This window comes from Cheilinus undulatus, linkage group 12 (genome assembly GCF_018320785.1).
Source record: "Cheilinus undulatus linkage group 12, ASM1832078v1, whole genome shotgun sequence".
In the NCBI taxonomy this organism is placed as follows: domain Eukaryota; kingdom Metazoa; phylum Chordata; class Actinopteri; order Labriformes; family Labridae; genus Cheilinus; species Cheilinus undulatus.
The window spans coordinates 22,866,996-22,889,162 of record NC_054876.1 but is presented as its reverse complement, the minus strand read 5'-3'; the positions used below and the strand labels follow the sequence as shown (position 1 = coordinate 22,889,162).

At 38.9% G+C, this 22,167-nt stretch overlaps 1 protein-coding gene across 2 annotated transcripts; it reads left to right on the top strand.

The window, feature by feature from the left end:
• The first annotated feature begins 4,502 nt into the window (after positions 1–4,502).
• On the top strand, positions 4,503–21,247 carry LOC121518790 (clustered mitochondria protein homolog). Of its 2 annotated transcripts, XM_041801394.1 has the most exons (28): positions 4,503–4,663; positions 4,780–4,940; positions 5,043–5,214; positions 6,521–6,661; positions 6,749–6,879; positions 6,961–7,115; positions 7,434–7,559; positions 9,774–9,921; positions 10,029–10,121; positions 10,262–10,480; positions 10,759–10,934; positions 11,022–11,330; positions 11,404–11,507; positions 11,855–11,956; positions 12,045–12,145; positions 12,250–12,402; positions 13,263–13,325; positions 13,458–13,705; positions 13,779–13,863; positions 14,570–14,723; positions 16,435–16,574; positions 16,786–16,866; positions 16,956–17,081; positions 19,983–20,104; positions 20,197–20,290; positions 20,384–20,518; positions 20,596–20,669; positions 20,779–21,247. In XM_041801394.1, the coding sequence occupies exons 1-28, from the start codon at positions 4,615–4,617 to the stop codon at positions 20,858–20,860; spliced, it is 3,744 nt and encodes a 1,247-aa protein (XP_041657328.1). In that variant the 5' UTR covers positions 4,503–4,614; the 3' UTR covers positions 20,861–21,247. The 2 variants fall into 2 exon arrangements, with proteins under 2 accessions (XP_041657328.1, XP_041657329.1); XM_041801395.1 differs by lacking the exons at positions 20,197–20,290; positions 20,384–20,518; positions 20,596–20,669; positions 20,779–21,247 and adding an exon at positions 17,278–17,402.
• Positions 21,248–22,167: the final 920 nt, after the last annotated feature.

The window sequence follows — 22,167 nt, the reverse complement described above, 5'->3', positions numbered from 1 at the left end:
CCCCTTTTAACAAATTTGACCAATTTCAACCTTAATTTCACAATTAATTGAATATTTTCCCTTTAAAGTTGTTTCAATTCTTTCTACTTAATTCTCTGGTGCACTTACATTTGTGCACATCATGACTTAGCTCCTAATTGTTATGTTCAATGTGCTCATCCTCATTGTTTACATGATCAAAAAGGTAATTCTGTTCAAAGAAAATTTGTTTACATATAGAAAATGCGATATAGTACTACAGTATATATTAATACAGACAATTCTTGTTTGCTGCTAAGTGGTTATTGTTAAGTTTGAAAATAAAATATGGATGCCACAGATTCACTTTACAATGAACCATTATTTTCCTGACCTTCATGGGCCACCAGTTTGGCTGGACCCTAGAAAGCTCTCAGGCTTGCTCCTTGCAAACGTCCCATTCTAGAACGTTCCCACAGTTGTCTTGGTGACTGTGCTCAGAATGTTAATATCACGCTGCAGCGCTGCCATGGCAACCCGAGAGCTAGGTTCCGCCTCATGCCTGAAAGTGAAGCGGATGACATAACGTTTGCCCAGAGTTGTTTATACTCCGTCGCCTCTTGTGTTTGGCAAGTTTTTTCCCACGGGTAGGGGGCAAAATATAAGTAGGTGCCAAACCCCTTGCTGCTTCCATTTATACCCCTCCCGTACGTGCTTACATTCAAGTTTGATAGAGAGCACACGGACCGGTGTGAATACAGGAAGTTGCATCACGACCGGCGGAGAGGTTGCCCTCTTCTGGACTGGGATGGGTATTCAAGTGTACCAGTGTGCATGAGTGTGTGAATAGAAGGCTTGCAGGCTCTCTCCACTAGCTCTTCTCCACCCATGAAGGGCAGATACACAGACTCTCACTCGTTTGTGTAACGTGGTCTCTCAGCAAGGACAGGGGATCCTCCTGCTCCAGAGGGAAGTCTGGGAATCTCAGCTCTGATTTCAGCAGGATGAGGAGCAGAGGACTATGGGGAAGATGGCACTGACTGGCAGCCTCTTCATTTCTACAGTTTTTCTTGTAAGTCCCATAGATTGGTTACACTTTTGTAATATTAATGACTCTGTTGTTTGAGATATTTGCACTTGTCATATGCAACTTGATGATCTGCAGAGCTTGAACAAGGGTGTGTTACTGGGATAAAAACTTAGGATTCAAGGAATTAAAGTTTTGTGTTTTTTGGTCATCTAGGTCTCTCATATAGCTCGTTCTTTTTCAGATACATATATGGCTCTGCTCAAAATTCCACAAACTTGATGCTTCACATTATACAGTGATATATGAGCTGTAAATATCTGCAAAATTGTTTTATCTGCCATTACGCTTGACTTTTTTAAGCTATTGCTACTGATATTATGCAGATGATACAATGCACCCCATTGAGAAGTGTTCGGGATTTTTGTAATATTCAATATAATATAATAAAGAGTACAGTATAGACTTGCTCTCAGTGTGAAGGAAATAACATTTATCATGAATTTGTGCTATAAAAAGATTGATTGAATGAATGTGAAACACATGGTTTTTCCCTGTGCGGGATAAACAAAGTTTGACTTGACTTTTACAGCAAAACAGCCATAACTAAGAGGAACTCTTGCACTAAAATTATTCTCAGCATTTCTTTTAATCTGTGTTACAGGATCCCGTGAATATTTAACACATTCCAGAGTTCATCTGAAGAGATTGCACCTTTGGTCCTTTTCACTGTAAGGTTACACCTTTGCAACACTTCATAATCCTGTCATCATCTGTTGTCTAAGGCTCTTAGCTGCTTCCATTCATGCACACCACAAACACATTTGACAATGACAAAGCTATTCTTAGTTCAAACTCATCGTCTTAATTAAATCATGTGTTTAAAAGTTCATACCAGGCTGAACAGCAGAGGCTAACTGATTGAAGTTGATCCACAATTTCACCTTAAAAACACCCAGAAGTTAGATGGTGCAAAAAAGCAGTAACTTCCAGACTAAAAAATTTAGATATTGACAAGCGACAAAAAAAGAGACCCTACTTCTACTACCTCTTTTCAAACTCCAGCACAGCTTTAGCAGATGGCAGTCAACATGAGTCTGGATCTGCTTAAGATTCCTGCCCTTTAAAGGGATGTTTTTCTGCTACTGTAACAAGGCTAAATATTGCTAGTACTGAGTAATGCTGGTTATAATAAAAGGCTACATCAGAGAACGGTCTAGACCTTCCCTCTTTGTAAAGTGTCTTGAGATAACTTTGAATTGGCGGTATACAAGTTTGTAACCCCTTGCCATTCTTTCCACCACAACGTTTCCTTACCAAATCTAGTCACTTTAAGTGCTAGCAAAACCCAACATGGAGGCTGCAACTTTGCTGAACTCGAGGCTTCAAACACAGAGTGACATCACTGTAGTTATGTCCACTTTATATAGACACCATGTTGAGAGAGGTTTGCTAAAGTCACAATGTTTCTGCTTTATAACATTTTATAATAAATCCTCAAATAATGACTTGGAGCAGAAAATGCTATGACAAAGCTGGAAAATTGTCTAACAATAGTAACAAACACATGCAAGGTTATGAAACATTATCATCATCCTGAGTCAGCTATTTTCAGCCATTTTTTTAGTTCTTTTAAATCCAGTTGGGGATATTTTTGGCCACAAAGCAGATTATTTTTCAAGTTATTGTTGTATCGCTTATCAGCTAATCAGTGAACCTGTGTTAACACTGTTTTCTTTTTTTCTACAGGAAACCTGCACAGTTTTATTTCTGTTTTGTGCACAAGGACATCATGGGAAACTTAGTCCAGTGCTGTCACGCTTTGTCAAACTACTTTAAATGTCAGGATACTCCTGCCCATGGAGGGGCTGAAAGATCCCCTCTGTTATCCAGCGAAGAGAGTGAATGTGAGTCTCCAAGTGTGCCAGATGAGTTGGAGGAGGATCTTTTAACCCCTGGAGTGACGAATCCCGCCCTTGAACCAGAGCACTTCTTGTTTCCGGATATTATCCTAAGCAGCAACCTGGGAGGGGAGGTGACTCTGGTGGAGCCGATGGTGTGTCTGCTAGTGTCTGAGGAGGAAGAAGCAGTGAGAGCCGATGGGTCGACAGGTGAAGAACAAGAGAGAAGCTCCAATTGGAGGAACAGGAGTTATTCTGAGGTTGAGACGCAGACAGAGGGGGAGACACAGAGGGGTACAGGGGTACAGACTCAGACAGAGTCCCATATGGAGGTCCAGGCTCAAACAGAAACACACGTGGACCATGATGAGGCTTTGGCAAGTGATGTGAACACACTAACTAGCACCAACACTGAGGACCCACGCTGTGAACGAAGTGAAATCCTGTTGGAGGATGTGCTCTTGGAAGCAGAATCAGACTCACAAACATCAGACGAAAAGCCCTCAGAAGAAGCCACTGAAATATGTACAGAGAAAATAAACAAAGATGCTGAAGAGAGAGAACTAAAAGAGAGTCACATCCACAAGGAACTAAGTATCACTTTTACAGGTCAAGCAATTCAAACAGAAGAGGATACAGACCTGATGAAGGAGTTAAACACTGATCAAGTGGCTCTGTTTCATTTGCAACAAAACATTGTCACTGCAAAGGAAATTACTGACTTAGCCTTGGTGGAGCAACACATGCTCTGTGCACAAGAGAACATAAAGAGGAAAAAACATCATTTACAGTCTGAATGCAGCTCAGTGATGATGAGAGGGTGCAATGTAAACAAGCCTGAAAACATCATGCTAGAGGAGTCACAAAACGACACTAAAAACGTGGCAGACTTTGACCCTGACGGCTGGTGCTTAGACCTGAAAGAATCTAGTAAACATGATGTAAAACAAATCCACACAAGCATAAATCTGTCTAAGAACCACACGCATCACACAGCAGATCGCTTTTGTTTAAATACAGACCATCACACTCAGGGCCTGGAAAACATGGAGGCACCAGAGACAGGAAAGGATGACCGATATCTGAAAGGTGTTTCAGAGCTGCAGAGAGCGCTGCAAACAGTGGAGGAGAAGACAGCTGAGGTGAAGCAAAAGACCCTGTTGTCTATGGACAGGCTGTTTTTGGCTGCGACACATGCCAAAGGTGAGGATTTTTAATTTGTTTTCATGTGTAGTTGAGTTTCTCTTAATTATGTTCAAGTTTGTGTTTTAAGATTGCACTCATGACTTTCATGAAGGGCTTATATAAGTTTTCACCCCTTTGATGCTTTACCCTTTTGTTGATTTTATAAATCAACCATGGTCAATTTAATTTAGCTTTTTTTACGAAAAAAAAAAAAACCCTCTTTAATGTCAAAGTGAAACAGATATCTACAAAGTCATGTCAGTTAAATAAAATTATATTATGTACAATAAGTAACTACATATAAACCCCCTTTAATGTGACTGCCCTAATTCAACAGAAGTCCAGCCAATTGGTGCTAATAGTCTCACAATTAGTGAAATAGAGATCACCTGAGTGCAGTGAATGCGTCTTGAGTGATTGTAGTATAAATACATACAACAACTGTTGCCCCGGGATCTTCACCAGTCAAAGCTTTATGGGAAAACGGCAGAGAGAAGGCTACTGTTGAAGAAAACTCAGATTTAATCATGTACACCCGATGTCATGCATACCCAGGAAGGCAACAACGTGAACCTTGCAGCCCATTATTACTGTACAATGAAATAATATATTTTTAAAATGTCTTTCCTAAATTCAGGGGAATCATTTCCTGCGTTTCATGCTGCCAGTTTTGTCTTCATGCCTTTATTTTGTTTCCTATCTTAACAGCTCCTCCTCGTCAAATAGAAGAAAGCCCTGAGGACTGTTCCCCAGAGATGTCTGATAATGATGAGCGAAAACAACTCAGTATCCGTGACATAGTTGATCTCCAGGAGACAGGCTTTACTGTCAGAATCCAGCCGCCGGGAACAGAAAGTTTTGAGCTTCAGGTTGAGCTTCACTTCTCTCATTATTTCATGAAAAGATGCCTAAATTTATCTTCAGCTCTTTCTGAATATCTCTGATCAAAACTCTCTTTTCCTTCCTGTCAGGTTTCAGGTCAGATGTTAGTGGCAGAGCTTCACCAGGTACTTATGGACCATGAGCTCACCTGCCACTTCACATGTTTCTCCCTGCAGCTGAGAGGCAGTGTGCTTGACAGCCTCACACAGCTGCACTCCATCCAGGGCATCCAGGAAGGGGCGCCCATCAAGGTTGTGGAGGGTAACTGACTGCTTTTTTTTTATAATAAGCCCTTTACAGTGATGATTAAGGGTGTACCTCACTGTAGAGAGCAACATCATTCTCAGTCATGTTCAGTCCAGTTTTATTGGACTTGTACCTTTATGACTCCACATAACCCACCCACAGTTGAAATCTGCTTCAGATATTTTACCAAATGAAGAATATTTCCCTTTATTTCCTGTAAATATTCAAGATACTTTATGATACTTTAGGTAATATGTACAAACCAAAGCACTGTGTACTGGTCATGATAAGTAAAATGGATTATTTAATTACCTCCGCCAAGGAGGTTATGTGATCGGGTGGGTTTGTTTGTTTGTTAGCAACATAACGCAAAAAGTCATGGACAGATTTTCATGAAATTTTCAGGAAATATCAGAAATGGCATAAGGAAGAACTGATTAGATCTTGGGACTGATCCGGATCACCGTCTGGATCCGGGAATTTTTTAAAAGATTCTTTACTATTGGGGAGATAGGGCTGATGGCGGAGGTCTGCGCAGTTACCACTTTACATCAGAAGATGGCAGACATGAGTAACTTCAATCCCAGCAGCATTTTTTGGTGTGTTTCTATTCAAAAATTTGGAGCTTACAGAGTTTGAAAGATGCACGAACGGTCGAGGAGATGAGCCGGAACGTAACAGAGAGAAAGACAGTGAATTGTAGCGAGAATACTCACAATGCTGGGAGGAATAGAGGAATATTCACCCTCTGCCATGACTTTCAGTCGTCCGGTGAGACCATGGGTGCTTCCGCCATGACAGTCCACACGTAGTGAAGCCAATGCTTTGCCTTACTGTGTCTCCACCCCACTGGGGAGGGAGTAATCGGCGAATTAGATTTTTGGGAGTGATCCGGATTACCATCTGGATTCAGGAATGTTTTTAAAGGATTCTTTACTATTGGGAGATAGGGCTAATGGCGGAGGTCTGTGCTCTCTGAGTGCTTTTCTAGTTTTTATATACAGTGCCTATAAAAATGCTGAGTTTGAGCAGTTTTGCAAAGAAGTATGGAGTAAAATTACAGTGTCTAGATGTGCAATCCCAATTGAGACCTATCCACACAGACTCAGTGCTGTGATTGCAGCCAAAGGTGCATCTACTAAATGTATGATAGCTAAACATGACAGCTTTTAAACAACTTCACTCACATTAGAAATCTTACATATCCACACATCATGATTTGTGTGTCATCTTCTGTGCAATACTTAAAGATTTCTGTTTATCTTCAACTCTGAGCCATAAATCGAACACCTTATAAGCATCTTTTTTGTTGTTCTTGCAGATTCTTACTCTGTACGTGACGCTCGCCTCCATCTCAGACATGTTCGGGACCTTCTCAGGAGCCTTGACCCGACAGATGCCTACAACGGAGTAAACCACAGCTCACTGTCTTACCTCACCTTTTACACCAGAGGAGATAAAGGTGTTTATTTTATTTAAAGCCTCCCCTTATAGTGTTTTGCCAGAGCATTTCTCTCCTGCCCTTTCACCTCCTTTTCCATTCATTTAGACAGTGAAGTCATAGGGAACAGGCGAACTTCTGAAAAAGAGTCTGTTGCCTTTAAACCACCTGAATACATCCTGCCTGGCTGTAAGGAGCGACCTCTTACTCCTCTGCAGCCAGTCAGAGACGACTGGAAGGTAAAACATTGTCTAAATGTGTTACTTTTAAATAAATAAGTCTTCAGTCTAAGTGAATCAACAGTTTGAATATAATTTTAGCCACTTCAGTGTCTGCGGGTCCTGACCATGAGCAGCTGGAACCCTCCTCCAGGAAACAGGAAGATGCATGGGGACCTGATGTACCTCAACGTCCTGACTATGGAAAACAAAGAACTCAATATTACATCCTCTACACGAGGCTTCTACCTCAACCAGTGAGTGTCAAATTGTTAAACTACTTCAGACTTTTCAAACTATGAAGAAAGAAAGAAATATCTCAAGATATATCTAATTGATCTTAAGTTTTCACTGACATCCATGGTGCCATCTGGTTTTGGGTTGGGTGTTGAGTGCCTTTTGTTTTTATTTTTTCTTAAACTTCCAAACCAAAGCATTTTTATCTTAGAAGAAATGTTTTCATTGTTCTCTCTAATGAATTAATTACAGAGAAAATCCATCAAATAAAGCAGTAAGCTTACATCGATTGTGTGTCATGAGGAGATTACACTTGTCCTGTGCTCTGGCTGTTCCAGGTCAACTGCCTTCAACTTCAACCCTAAACCAGCAGCTCCCAAAATCCTTTGCCACTCTCTAGTGGAGCTGCTGAGTCATGTGAGCTCTGTTTTCAAGAGGAACTTCAGCATCTTGCAGAAAAAGAGGTGGGCAAACTATAATCAAGCTGAAAAATTGATGCTCACATTAGATCAAGTGGCAAGCAACACTTTCTGCAGTGGCTCCCAAATGATGTGCTGAGGCATAGGGGTGTGCCTTGAGGCAAGTCTACAAACATATGTTATGGCTATAACTTTACGACAACAAGATACTATAACACGTGTTAATGAGGCTATTTTGCATGTACACTATATGGACAAAAGTATTCAGCCACTTGACCATTACACCAACAGGGGATGTAATGACAGTGTATTCAAATACATGCACTTTAATATGGAGCCGGTCCCCCTTTTGCAGTCATAACAGCCTCCACTCTTCTTGAAAGGCTTTTCGCAAGATTTTGGAGTGTCTTTGTGGAAATATATGCCCATTCATTCACTAGAGCATTTATGAGGTCAGGCACTGATGTTGTAAGAAAAGGCCTTGCTCACAATCTCTGTTCATCCCAAAGGTGCTCAGTGGAGTTGAGGCCAGGGCTCTGTGTGGGACAGTCAAGTTCTTCTTCAGCGAAATCATCAAAACATGTCTTTATAGTCCTTGCTTTGTGTACTGGGGTACAGTCATGTTCAAATAGAGAAGCACCTTCCCCAAACTGTTGGCACAAAGTTGAAAGAATAGCACTGTTCAAAATGTCTTGGTACGCTGAAGCGTTAAGATTGGCCTTCACTGGAGATACGGGGTGCCTGACTGCACAGTTGGCACAATGTGGTCAGGCATTCTCTTCACATCCACCAAACCCAGACAAGCCCATCTGATTGCCAAACAGTTAAGGATGATCCGTCACTCCACAGAGCATGTTTCCACTGTCCAGTGTTTGTGTAATTTACACCACTCCGTCCAATGCTTGGCATTGGAGTTGGTGATGTGAGGTTTGCATGCAGCTGCTCAGCCATAGAAACCCATTCCACGAAGCTCCCACTACATGGTTTTTGTGCTTACATTAATGCCAGTGGAAGTTAAGAACTCTTTAGCTGTGGAATCAGCAGAGAGTTGGCAACTTTTATACACCATGTTCCTTAGCAGTTGTTGACCCCGCTCTGTGATTTTGTGTAGTTTTCCGCCTTATGGCTGTTGCTCCTAAATGCTTCCACTTTCTAATAATATCACTTACAGTTGAGTGTGGAATGTCCAGCAGGGATGACATTTCACAAACAGTCTTATTGCAAAGATGGCATCCATCACAGTACCACACTTGAAGTCACTGAGCTCTTCAAAACGACCCATTTTGTATCACAAAGTTTAGAAAATGGAGACTGCATGACTTAGGTGCTTGATTTTATACAGCTGTGGCAGTGGGTGTGATTGGAACACCTGCATTCAGTAATAAGGAGGCATGGCCAAATACTTTCATCCATAGAGTGCTTGTGGATAGGTTGTGTTTTGAAAGTGTGGCTTGATCATAGGTGCCTTGGGCAAAGGATTTTTAAAACCACTGTATTACTGTAATGTCCAGAGCAGGGATTCTCAATCTTTGCCATTCTGAGGATACCCGTGTAGCACTAGCCACTGCCAGGGGCCGCCTCTAATACTTTTTTTTAATCCCATGGTATATTATCAAGAAAAACTAATAAATTAAACATTACATTTCTTAATTTATTTTATTTTCACTTTCTATTGCTAATCTTATTTGTCTCATTAATGGCTTTGCAAACAATCTAGAATTTTTGTCTTTACAAGAATCAACTGTGACAGTAACAGTAAATGTTTGTTTTAGAGTTTTTCTTCATTGATCTTAATTCCTTGCAGCTGACTCATCTTCTGGTTTGTAGATAGTTTTTAAGACTGGCAAAAAAACATAGATTTCAATATCAAAGTTAAAATTGCCTAAAAAGATTTAAAAATCATTAATAGATTCTTACATTTGTTCCATTTTCCCCCATCTTCCCTTCAAGTTTCACCAACCCCTGGTGCCTCCTTTTGACCCCTACTTTGAAAAATGCTGGCCTAGAGCTTACATAGACAACAAAATACTTTAAACCAGCAATCTCTATACATGAGGTAACCCTCCTTAAAAGAATTCTATAGAATTTGAGAAATAAACTAACTTAAAATAAACTCTTTCTTTTTGTGAAGCGTTTTTCAGTGCAGACTTCTCATATTCTCTCAACAGCTTTTTCCTCAGTCAGGGGTTCTTGGCCGTCCTCTAAATAAAGAAATTAAGGGAAAATAATACAATTTCTCTCCTTTGATGTGTGATCAAGAGTCCAGCAACACCCATATGAGCGGATAGCAGCACCTTTCCAGGTTTTCCCCTGGATCGCCCATCAAGGAGATCACTCTCTCGATTGTGTCAGAGCGGAGGAGACACACACGAGTCGCATGGGCCAGGACGAGCATACAGCTGGGCAGGTTATAGACATTAAATAGTAAAATCAGTATAAATGCAAAGAAATACTGCACTATAGCATGGCCAAGTGTTTGTGATGCTGACATTAAGGATGTGTGTCTGACCTAAGAGTCGAGACTGGAACGAGGAGCTGCAGGGATGCAGGGAACTCAGCTGTAGATCCATCGAAGAGCGTTTGCACAGAGAGAGGTGTATGTTCAAGGTGAGAACACAGATTCTTCTAAAAAAATCCAAATATCTTCCTGAAACTGTTCTGCTTTCTTCTTCCTGTTCTGTGCTTAGACTGTATTGCTTATTTTTAAAACCATAAAGAGAGCTTTTGTTTTTATTCCCTCCATACAGACCAACTGTGACTTTGTTGCTGCTGCAACACAAGGAGCTGTAGCTGTTATTGACGGCAACATTGTGCCGTTGAACCCAAGCGAGCCACCTCATATGCAGATGTTTATCTGGAACAACCTTTTCTTCAGCCTGGGGTTCGACATATCTGACCACTATCAGCCACTAGGGGGAAACACTGCTGCTCATGCTGCTGCCATCTGTGACCTGAGAGGAACACAGGTACAAATCCTAACCCTGTATCTTTATGTTGGGTAAGGTTTTTGCTAACAATCCTGTTAAAAATTATTTTTACTCTTAAAGTGTCTATCACATTCAATACGTGTGTAAAGGTTTGATCTCGTGGTTGATTTGGGGAAAAGGCAATGATGAAGAGTCAGTAAAGAAGAATACAAATATTTCCTGCAGTTGCATGGCCTTCATTTCCCTTTATAATTCATTCAAATCCATTCCTTTTATGTTCTTGCCATTTTAACTAGAAAACTCATGTTGTTTTACAGGCATACACTTCTGTTGACATAAAGGGGCTTCACACACTTGGCATCGCTGTTGTGGATTACCGTGGCATCCGTGTTATCGCTCAGACGATTGTTCCGGGGATATTGGAGAAAAACCAGGAGCAGAGTGTTGTCTATGGCTCAAATGACTATGGAAAAACTGTTTACACACACTCTAGGTAGCACACCAGCAGTTAAACAGTACAAGTCATGCATTTTATCAAATATAAATCTGGTTACTTTTAACTTTCTTAACTTTATTCTAGGTTTTGTGATCTTCTGAACAAAACTTGTAAACCTCTCAGGATCCAGCGTCACCAGGTACTCGACCACAACAACAGCCCTGTCGAGCTATGCTCAGGCATCGAGACCAAAGGCATCCTGGGTAATGATGGAAGAGCCTACATCTTGGACCTTCTTCGGACTTTCCCCCCAGATCTAAACTTCCAGTTCTCAGAGATGAAGAATAAGTTGGAGGTGCCAGAGGTGTGTCGGAGCTTTGGTTACCCACGGCGACACCATCACAGCCTGTCCAGCCTGAGACCAGAGCTCATGGAGGCCTTCGTTCAGCACAGGTGAGAAATTAATGAAGTATGACAGCTTTTGGGATGAAATATCTTGTTTTTCTCTTACATTTTTCTGTTGCAGGTATGAACTTTTTGTAAAGATGGTGTCTGAGGGACTGAAAGAACAGGACACTGCCACAGAGCAGAATGAGGAGTCGCTTTCCAATCAGTGCACTGAAGATACAGGTACAGCTGAGTCAGTAAGACAATAAGACCTGGATCCCCATTTCACTAATTCTCAGATTACTAGCACCAATTGGCTGGATCTGTGTTGATTAAGATCAGCCACTTTAAAGGGGTGAATATTTAAGCAGTCACTTATTTTACATTTCATATTCTTGTTTAATCGATATTACTTTGTAGAAATCTGTTTGCACTTTGACCTTAAAACATTTTTTTCCCAAAAAAGCCAAACAAAGTTGATCATGATTGATTAATAAAATCAATAAAAAAGTAAAACATCCAGGGGGTTAAATACTTGAATAGTAGCTGTGTATGTCAACTAATAAACTATGTGTATTTTACTTTTGTAGAATTTCCCAGAAAAAATGTGATTGCAGACGCTTGTAAGGCTGTCGGATCAATAAGTGAGTCTTGCTTTGATATCCGCTTTAATCCTGACGTTTGCTCTCCAGGTAAAAAAATACATTTGTTTACACATGCATTCATGTAACATCTTAACTCTTAAATAAGACTTAATTGAACCATGTGTCTTTTTTGCAGGGGTTCATTTCCCCGCCAAGTGTGTTGAGGAGGTTCAGCAGCAGAGACAGTTGTTGTGGGATGCTGCAGCTTTTCTGCTCAATGATCAGATTCCAGCCGTCGTGAGTCTTCTGAGCAACATTCAGGTGTAGTTCATCTTCAGTTTTAACATGTCTAATATTTATCTGCTAATCCTGTGTGTGGGTGTATTTTATGTGTGTGGAAGCTGAGGGACTTTGTCGACCAAACAGCAGTGCCAATGGATGGGGCATCCCTGACCTCAGCACTACACCAGCGGGGTGTCAATGTACGATACCTGGGCACCCTACTGCAGGAACTTGACAGGGTTGAGCACAAAGAGAGACTTAGCCACATACAGGTACTTTATATGGCTATTATCAACAAAACCATGTTTACTCACCACTCACTTGAATTATGATTTTTTTTTTTTTGTAAAGAAAGGATGAAGATTTTCATGAAAGGCTGAAAGTAACTGCAAATTTAGACAAAGAATCATGACACATCATGATCATTTTGCAGTACTATTATGTAAGGATATAATAACTTCCTTCCAATTCAGCTTCCTCTAGCTGAGGATTTTACCGAAGCATTAGGGCCAAAGGTGAAGGAAAAATAATACTGTACACTTTGAGATGTCAAGATTAAAGTCAAAATGTTGAGAATAAAGTAGAAACTTCAGGAATAAAGTTGAATTACAATTTTAAGAAAAAAGTCAAAATTTTGAGTATAAAGTCTAAGCTTGTTGTTCTAATACACAGCAGATCTTGGACACTGTGTTTATGAGCTAAAAGAGAAATAATCTCAATGTTAAATCCAAAGTAGAGTCTTACAGGTTAATTGATACTTGGTGTTTTGTAGAGACAGCTGATTCGTAGTCTTTGCATGAATGTCCAGTTCAGACAAAACCACCTTGTATACAGGCCTGTATACAAGCATTCACAAAACAGCTTACCCTTACCCAATATCATAAACTAATGCTGAAGCAGGTCAGCAGAAGAGCAAAAACATTTGTCCCAACATAAAAAGCTTTTATTTCATACAGAAACATGGACCAGTAAAACGGATGCAGTACCAAAGCTGTATCTGAGGTATTTACAGCAGTGGAGGCAGCCATTAATATGCTTTGAATATAACTAAACCCTACTCTGTATGGTAGGACTCTGAATGTAGCATCACTCACTCAATCAGATCAATCTGAAGTCTCATATTTCCCCACAGAGCATCGCTGTCAGTGAACTCATCATCAGAAGCGCAAAACACATCTTCAGAACCTATTTACAGGTACAGTGCTCTACTAATGGTTACTAATGAAATACCAATTTTAATTTTTTTTCTAAACAAAAATAAGCGAATAGAAAAAATCAATCTGGCACTAAGTCGCCTTTTCAACCTTCATTTTTTTCTTTTTTTCAGGATGTTGAACTGGCAGCTTTTTCTGCAGCTGTCAGTCATTTCCTAAACTGCCTCCTTAGTTCCTCCTCCTGCCTCCCAGACTCCTGCTCAGACGAGCTCCTCTCACGGCGCAGGAGCCGTCGTCGACGCAGCCATGGGAGCAGAGCCACCTTGTTGGCAGACAGTGTGTGGGCCAAACTGAGTCCAAGTGAATTGTGGGTCAAGATCAAGAAGGAGGCTGAAGAGTATTACCACTTCACAATGGATAGGTGTGTTTGTTTTTGTGTATATATGGATGTGTGCACAACAGGATTTTAAACTTTCATTCTTCTTTGTGTTCAGTGAAAGCATAGATGAAGTCATAGCAAAGTACAGCCTGCAGAGGATCTCTCTATTAAGAGAGATGGCCATCAAGACCGGCATCCAGGTCAGATTTCAACCTCTCTTCTCTTGACTATACATTTACTGATAAAAATTAAAGGTCAGTTGAAAATATATCAGCCACCAAAGATGCGGGTCAGCAGAGCCCCTTAAATGAAACACTGGTCAGAGTGCACAGACTGTACAAAATAGCAGGAAGAACTATTTGTACCACAGTGTTGATCTAATTCTGAGAAAAATGCAACCTCAAAACAATGTTGGGATAAGACAGAGACAATACTCAGAGGTTTATTTCTCTGTCCGGTGGCAGAACATGGATTTGTTGGATTTGCTGGAATTGTTCCAAACAAAGTGGCTTTTTGATAGAAACGGAAAGCCCTGAGACTTTAAAAACTTACCAAACTGTGTTTGTTGGTTTTTTGTTGCCTTAAAATAGCAAAATTCTGTTTACAAATAGCTAAAGATTTATAATCTTGCTCCTGTGGTGGAACCCTGCCTGGTTTTAAGAAGCAGCGGGGTAAGAATTTGATCTGAAAACAAAGCTTACATTTGGTACACAACTCTCTTTAAATAATGGTCATATTTGAAGTTTAATAAGACAGAGATAAGTAAGTCTATGACTGCCTTTTTGCTACGTGACTTTTGTTTGGCTTCTGATCAGTGCTGAGATGTCTTAATGTTTCATGACAATGTGCAGATCCATTAGTGTGGCTTTCAACCTTGATTTTCCTCTTTCTTTTCTGTATATTTAGGTTCAGCTGCGAGAATATGTGTTTGAGTCTCGCCACAGGCCAGTGTTCAGTGAAGAAGATGTTGTCAACATGTTCCCTGTGGTCAAACACCTCAGGCATACAGCAACAGATGGCACACGGCTTGTGCAGCATGCGCAGGTGGCAGTACAGAAGGGTGAGACAAAGGCACAAATAAAGATTTTCAATTAGATAAAACAAAAAAAAATTTTACACTTAGTGTGAAGATTTGGCCTTAAATTGGTGCTTTGAAGTACTGACACCTAGTTTATGTGTCAATGTTAAAAAGTATCTGGCCAGACACAGTAGAGCACATACTGTTATCCCATCAAACTGCAGAAAAACATTTAAGCCTTAAAGGACATATCTTTCCTCTGTTCGTTCAGATATTGCATATAATACACCATTTAGTTTCAACAAATTAATATGATTGGATAAGGATCATTCCATGAGTGCTGATATGTAGTACATTATCATTGGGACTTTATAAAAAACAATTTTACAAAGCTTGAAAGTAATTTTTAACTAACTGAAACATTTTTACATTTGATAGCACAAATTTAATATTTTATAAAGCGAAAACTTACGAAAAGTCTAATACGAAATTACAAAGTCTGAAAACATTTTGCAAAACTTGAAACAAATTACAAAGTCTGATACAAAATCACTAAGTATGAAACAGTTAACAAAACAATGTTACATTTTATGAAACAAATGTAAAATCTAAAAAAAAATCATTTTACAAAACAAATTTACAAAACACAAAACACTTTTTACATGAGCTGAAACATATTTACAAGTTGTAGAACACCTTTACAACTTCTAAAACAAATTTTCAAACAACAGTTTGTCCAACATGACTCAAGATAAGGTTTTTTGAAAGTGTTTCAGACTTTGTAATTTTGTATTGGACTTTTTGTAATTTTTTTTAAATTGGTAATTATAAATTTGTTTCAAGCTTTGTAAAAGACTTGTGTTAATATAGATTTGTTTTATGCAGTGTATTTTTTTTTTGCTTAACATAAATTTGTTTCAAGCTTTGTAAAACTGTTTCAGACTTTTTGTGATTTTGTATTGCACTTCCAGACCACTGTAATTTTACCTCAGCCAGATGAACACTGATGGTCAACACTCGAGAAGACAGTATTTTTCTTCAATGATAAAACTATTAAGTCAGACTTGCACAACAGTCTTTCCTTCAACTAGTGACATGATACATTTAAAATATGCATAAATGTTCATAAAGCAGAGTAATTGGTCAGTATTTCGTTGTTAATAACCATGGACACCAAAAAGCAAAATTCAATGTGAATTTGTGACAGTTTTCAAGCAAATTCTCCCAAATGTCTTGTTAAATTCCAAAAAGTTTACAAATATATTCCCTGTAGCAAAATCCCCAAACATTCAGATTTCCTCATATTTAAAAGAAATCTGAAGAATATCAAAGGACAACTCTCCACAAAAATTCCCAAACAAATTCCCCAAGCAATTCAAGGATCCCTGCAATATTTCCATGAAGTAACCCAAGTTTGGGTTGCTTGGCAGCAGTCCAGTTTGATTTTTTTTGGCAACAGTCCAGCAACTGTGGAACTTTCTTCTTCTACAACTCTTGTATAAAAGCAATATCACATTGGAAGCTAAGATATTTAACTGAATATCAGCACCGCCTTCATTTTCTTTGACCCATTATCTAATCATTACTCATTCTGGCACCAACCATCATTTTTACAATTTTTATTCATTACAAACTTAGACTTACTGCTTGTTTGATTAATTGTGTTGGTTTAATGACTGTCTAGACTGCTGAGGGTAAATACAATGTTTTCCACATTTTCATCCCTTCAGTAAAGTTTCATATTGTATTCCAGGGCTTCTCAAGGATGGCTATGAGTTGATTGGCCAGGCCCTGACTCTGTTCAGCAGCGTATGTGGGGTCCTGCACGAGGATGTCTGTGTGTGTTTGCGTCTTCTGGGACGGATCAGCTATGTCATGGGAGAGTATGCAGATGTGAGTGTTCATAGAAATATATTTGACCATGAAACGTGAGCCACCTGGTTTAAACATCTGAATCATTGCTCACATATCAAGTGATGCTGAGAAACATAATCCTGTTTTTGACTGGTATTTGTATATGAACAGATGTGTTACATTTGACATATTACTAACAGACAAACATTTCATAGCTTTCATAAAGGAGTGTTTCACTCATTTGTTTCAGGCCCTCAGTCACCAGGAAAAGGCTGTAATGAGCAGTGAGAGAGTACAAGGTATCGACCATCCGCAGACAATACAAGACTATGTGAGTTCTTTTTCATGTTCTTGATTTAAACAATGATAGGAGTATTACATGTTCATCCTTCTTATCAGTTTTCTTCTATTGCTTATCAGACTCACCTAGCCTTGTACTGCTTTGCTGGAGGCCGGGTCCAGACCTCATTACAACTGCTTTATCGAGCTCGGTATCTCACCCTGCTTATTATTGGAGAGGACCATCCACATGTTGCACAGCTGGATGTAAGACCTTGGCTGCAAAGTGTGGCTTTCTTTCTAAAATTTCTGAAAAGTTGAGGTGGATTAAAACTTATTTTTGTTGGTTCTTAACCTCCTGAGATCTGAGTTTTATTCCTTCTAGTGCCATTTTAGTTTCTCCCACTTCTTTGGGATCAGTAGGACCTGATCATATCAAAACTTAAGCCTTGTCTTTGAACAGGAATTAGCTTTGGCCAAAGTGATGTCCACAAATCTCCTGAAGGTCCTATTTCTGCAGAAGAAACAGCATTGGATCAGTTCAAGAGCAGATGTTTTGGCTGTGTCGTTGTTGGTGGTCACTAGTCAGTAAGAAATGGTGTCAGTCATTGAGAGAGGTTTGCTGGAGTCATTTTGATGATGGAGCACAAGAACTTGTTATGGCCAAGCATCAACAGAATTTCCACTAAGTTCTGAATCTCTTGGAAATTTTCCCCTTTAAAGTCCACACAAATTCCCTAAAACTTCCAAGAAACTATCTAAAATGTCTGTGAAAATTATTAGACATGTTTAAAGTATTCAAAAAAAAAAGCACCCCCAAATGTCTTCTAATATTTCAAGCAAATTCTCCCAAATGTCTTGTTAAATTCAAGAAAGTTTACAAATACATTCCCAGTAGCAAAATCCCCAAACATTCAGATTCCCTCATATTTAAATAAAACTCCCCAAAATTAAAAATTGATTTCCTAAATTTCCATGAATAGCCTGAAAATTTCCCAAAAAAAAACATTCTCCAAAATGTCTTACTGAATTCCAAAAAGTTTTCAAATACATCCCAGATAGCAAAAAATGATTGAATTTACATTGTGATACTGTCAGGCTAAGGATTGCAATCAACATTGATGTCAGACATTGAAAAAACATTGAAAGTGCTCACTATGATCAACATGGAAATAACATTGAATTTCCAATCAGTTCTGACAATGAATCAACCATGATTCAACTATGATATGATCAACATTGAAAGAATGTAGAATTGCAGCAACATTGATTCAACTATATATATCGTTGCATTATCAAATGAAACAATGTTATTAATAAGTAAAGTAACGTTGTACTTTATTCATCATAGTTCATAGTTTACACTGTTTTTGTTGTTTTTACATATTACACACACATACAGTGATGGCCTTGCTGCTATTGCTAAGTGTTGCTGTGAGCTGTTGGGGGGGTTAGTGCCTTGCTCAAGGGCACTTCAGCAGTGCTCAAGACATGAGGGAACCTCTCCAGCTACCAGGCCAAGAACCAGCTCCGCTCCCACCAGGAGCCAAACCAGCAACCTTCTGCTCTCCAGCCCGATTCCTTCCAGCCTAATTCCTTCCAGACTGAGCTACTGCCGCACCCAAACATAATACTAAAGGGCCATTTGAACACTGTTCAACTGTGAGATCTCGCTGGTCTCGTGAGCTGCCTACATGCCCCCCCCATCAGCACCATTGAAACAATGTCAATTCATTGTAGGGCATTTCAACATTGAAAAATCATCATCTATACTACACTGATTCAACAACAGTTTTTCAAACGTTGAAATGGTTACTGTAATTAAACATTGAAACAACATAGATTTTTCAGCCTCGACCAAAAATAACCAATCTGACCAATATCCAACAATGAATTAATGTCTTTTGCTATCTGGGATACATTCCCAAAATTCAGTTAAAACAGTAGCAAAATCCCCAAAACATTAAGATTCCCCCAAATTTCCCCCCAAATCTTAAAAATTTCATAGGAAAACTCCCCACAAAAAATCCTCCAAAAATTCCCCCCAAAATTCAAGTATCCCTCCCTTCTTGCTAACGTGCTCCAGACACACTGCCATCATTTAACACAGGTAAGGTACAAAAACAATGACAATCACGCTATTTCAAGATAAAATGAGAAGTAAAGATAACGAAAGAGGCTTGAAATGTTTATTTAAAACTAATTTCAGGAGTTTTTAACAGGTTACAACACCAGGAAATAAATGTAGATGCCTCTCTATGACCTACAAAAACAAGACCATTTGTACTATGATTGTTTATGTGTCCTTGTTTATAATGTGTGAAACTGCTGGCTGGGGGTGAGATTAATTGACAGTATGCTACTGAAACACCTTTTTTACGTTTTCTATGGCTGAGATTTCCAATAAGTTATGTAGTTTTGTGTCAAAAGAAACCAGGATGGGACTTTTTAACAGAGACAACATCATACACTAGTACAAGACAAGATCAGGTAAAAAAAAGGTATAGAGAACAGAGAAACTGAAAGTTCCCCTCAGAAGCTTTAATGTAAATCAAACATCTAGTCTAATCCAGAGTAATGTGTTATCATCAGTTACTTAAAGACATTAAAATAGCAAATTAAAGCAAAGCAAGCTGATTTTTTTCTGTTGGTATAAACTCAGTTTAAAATTGAACACACAGTTTGATTTGATCTAATTTATGTTAATCTGTAAATCTGTCCACAGACCTTGTAATCCTTTTATATTGAATTTGCGCTCACATGCTTCAGGCACACTGCCATCAATTGTTATTGAAAAGGTACAAAAACAATGACAGTCAACCTGTTTCAAGGTGAAATTTGAATGAAAATAAAACAAGAAAGCTTAAAACTGTTTCATTTAAATGTTGAATCTGGTGCCTATTGAAAAACTTCAGAAAAGTACAAAGAACAGACAGTTAATTAAATGCAGTAGCATGCCAGTGTGTGGCAAAACAGCCCTGCTAGATCAAGAAATAACTGGGCTACATCCCTGAGAAAGTTACGTGAGATTACTTTAACTTTAAGATGGCAAACACTCAGGAAGTCCTCTACATTTTTTCTTTTTGTTTGTGATATGACATGTCATTACATTTCACAAGTATTCTGGAAGCAATCTGTTTTATGTCTTGATTTTCTCTACTTTATTAGACTATGATTGGTGTAGTCCTTCATGGATTGATGGAGTATGAGCTATCGCTGAAGTTCCTCCAGAATGCCTTAATTTTAACCTCAAAATACCACGGTGCCACATCACTTAAATATGCACAGAGGTGAGATTTAGGTTTATTGTAATGACCCTCCCTTATGATAGAGAGCAAATACCTCAAAGTTTTACATGTGCCCTATGTATGTCCTTTTGCAGTCATCATCTGCTCGCCACTTTATATGAAAGTAAAGGAGAGTTTCGGTCAGCTCTGCAGCATGAGAAAGAAGCTTATGCCATACATAAGAGCCAGGTATGCTTCAAAATGCTAAAATACCACGTGTTTGTACTAGTTTACTATGCTCATTTTTAAATATTTCAACTTTATCTTTGTTATACATAAAAGGTTGGCGTGGACCATGACAGTACAAAGGAAAGCTCTGAGTACCTGAAGAGTCTCACTCAGCAGGCTGTGATCCTTCAGAAAGCCATCAACAATATCTACAACAACACACCCAGTGCCTGTATTCCAACTCCAAAGGTTTGTAAATACATGAAAACATGCATGCCAGCATTCCTGATGGTGTGATTCTTTATCTCATCAATGCTTCTTTCCAGTTTCCAACTCCTAGCCTTCCCACAGTTCTCCAGCAGCTCAACCTGGCGTGTGGAATCATACTTTTTCCCCTCAGGTGAGCCCCTCAGATAAAGTACAGCTCATCTCGCTGTGCGATCATTGTGATAAACTGTTAAAGTAAACACGATTTCCCTCACTTATACTGTTATATCTTTTATTTCTAGTGCAAAAGAAATATCAGACCTGAAGGCTGAGCTGAAAGAAAAGGTGGATGTGGAATACCTGGAAGGGAGCTGCAGACAGTAACACTGAATTATGGACTTCAAGAGCTTTTGTATTTGAGCCTAGACAATGAAAAGCAAAGGGAAATATAAATAGCTGCTGTTTACAAGAAGGTACTTTGGTAACAGAAATGTGCAACTCTCCTTTTTCTAAAGAGGGGTTCCCTCCATTTTTTATGGAGGACTGTGTTTATTGTATCTAATAATGATTGTGTAGCACATTTGTAATATCTGGAGTCAGTGAATAAACTCTACCTGCTGTAAGTATGATAGTGGATATGTAAACTCTGTCTAGTGTCAGCTAAATGCATCAACAGATGCACTACTCTACTCTGTTCTTCTAGATAGACAAACATGGTCTGTTTAGTTCTGCTTCCACTGCTGAAACAAATAAAGTAACTTCTTTACATGATTTTATTCCCTCAATCTCACAATGACATGCTGCTTCCTTGCAATACCCTGTGTGACCACGGGGTTACACACTTGTGCCACAAACACCTAACTCACCATTATGGATTATGTTTTGTGTAGCTACAAATTCTTTTAAATTGTGTCCATATTGTCATTAATACTGTGGCAACAGAGGGACAATATTAACATCAATACATCTTGTCTTTGTTTTAAAGGATATCCTCTGTCAGGTTCCCATCCTTTTGGATGTGATAATTATATTTCAACTGGTGTTTCTTTCAAGTTAATTTTGTGCAGGTTTGTCGTCAAACACCAAATTTTAAGAGACTATGGGGTTGCTAATTTATTTTTAAATACAACCGCAAATAAATGCAATGTCAAAAGGGGGGGGGGGGGGGGGCTACTAACTCGTCACATACAAATAATAATAATAAAATAAATTACAAACACGATGATTAATATAGAATTGCGTAAAAACAAAGTAGTTTCAAATATTTATCAAAAATTTAACGATACATTTTCTCCTTTGTCGTCACAAAATTGTTATATTTTTAACAAAACATACTAGTATACCCGATTATTTGACTGCGTTGATAGATAGGAATACAATCCGAACACCCCATTTCCCACAAACTCTGTAAATCTTGAAAGACTGTGAGCATTGAAAAATGTTCCAGGATGTTGCCGTTTTTGCATGAAAAAAAGGCAGAATTTTGTGAAACTTTCTTCATTCTAATCACTTATGAAACAGAAGGCTTTGTGTTTAAAAGCAGTATAAGTTTTAGGTGGGAATAAACTAGACTATACACTTTGTGGTAACAATAGGTACATTTTAGGTACTTAACATTAAGATGAAAAACAAAAACCCAAGTACGTAACTAATGTGTTTTCACTTTAATTAAAATAACGCAAGATATGCTC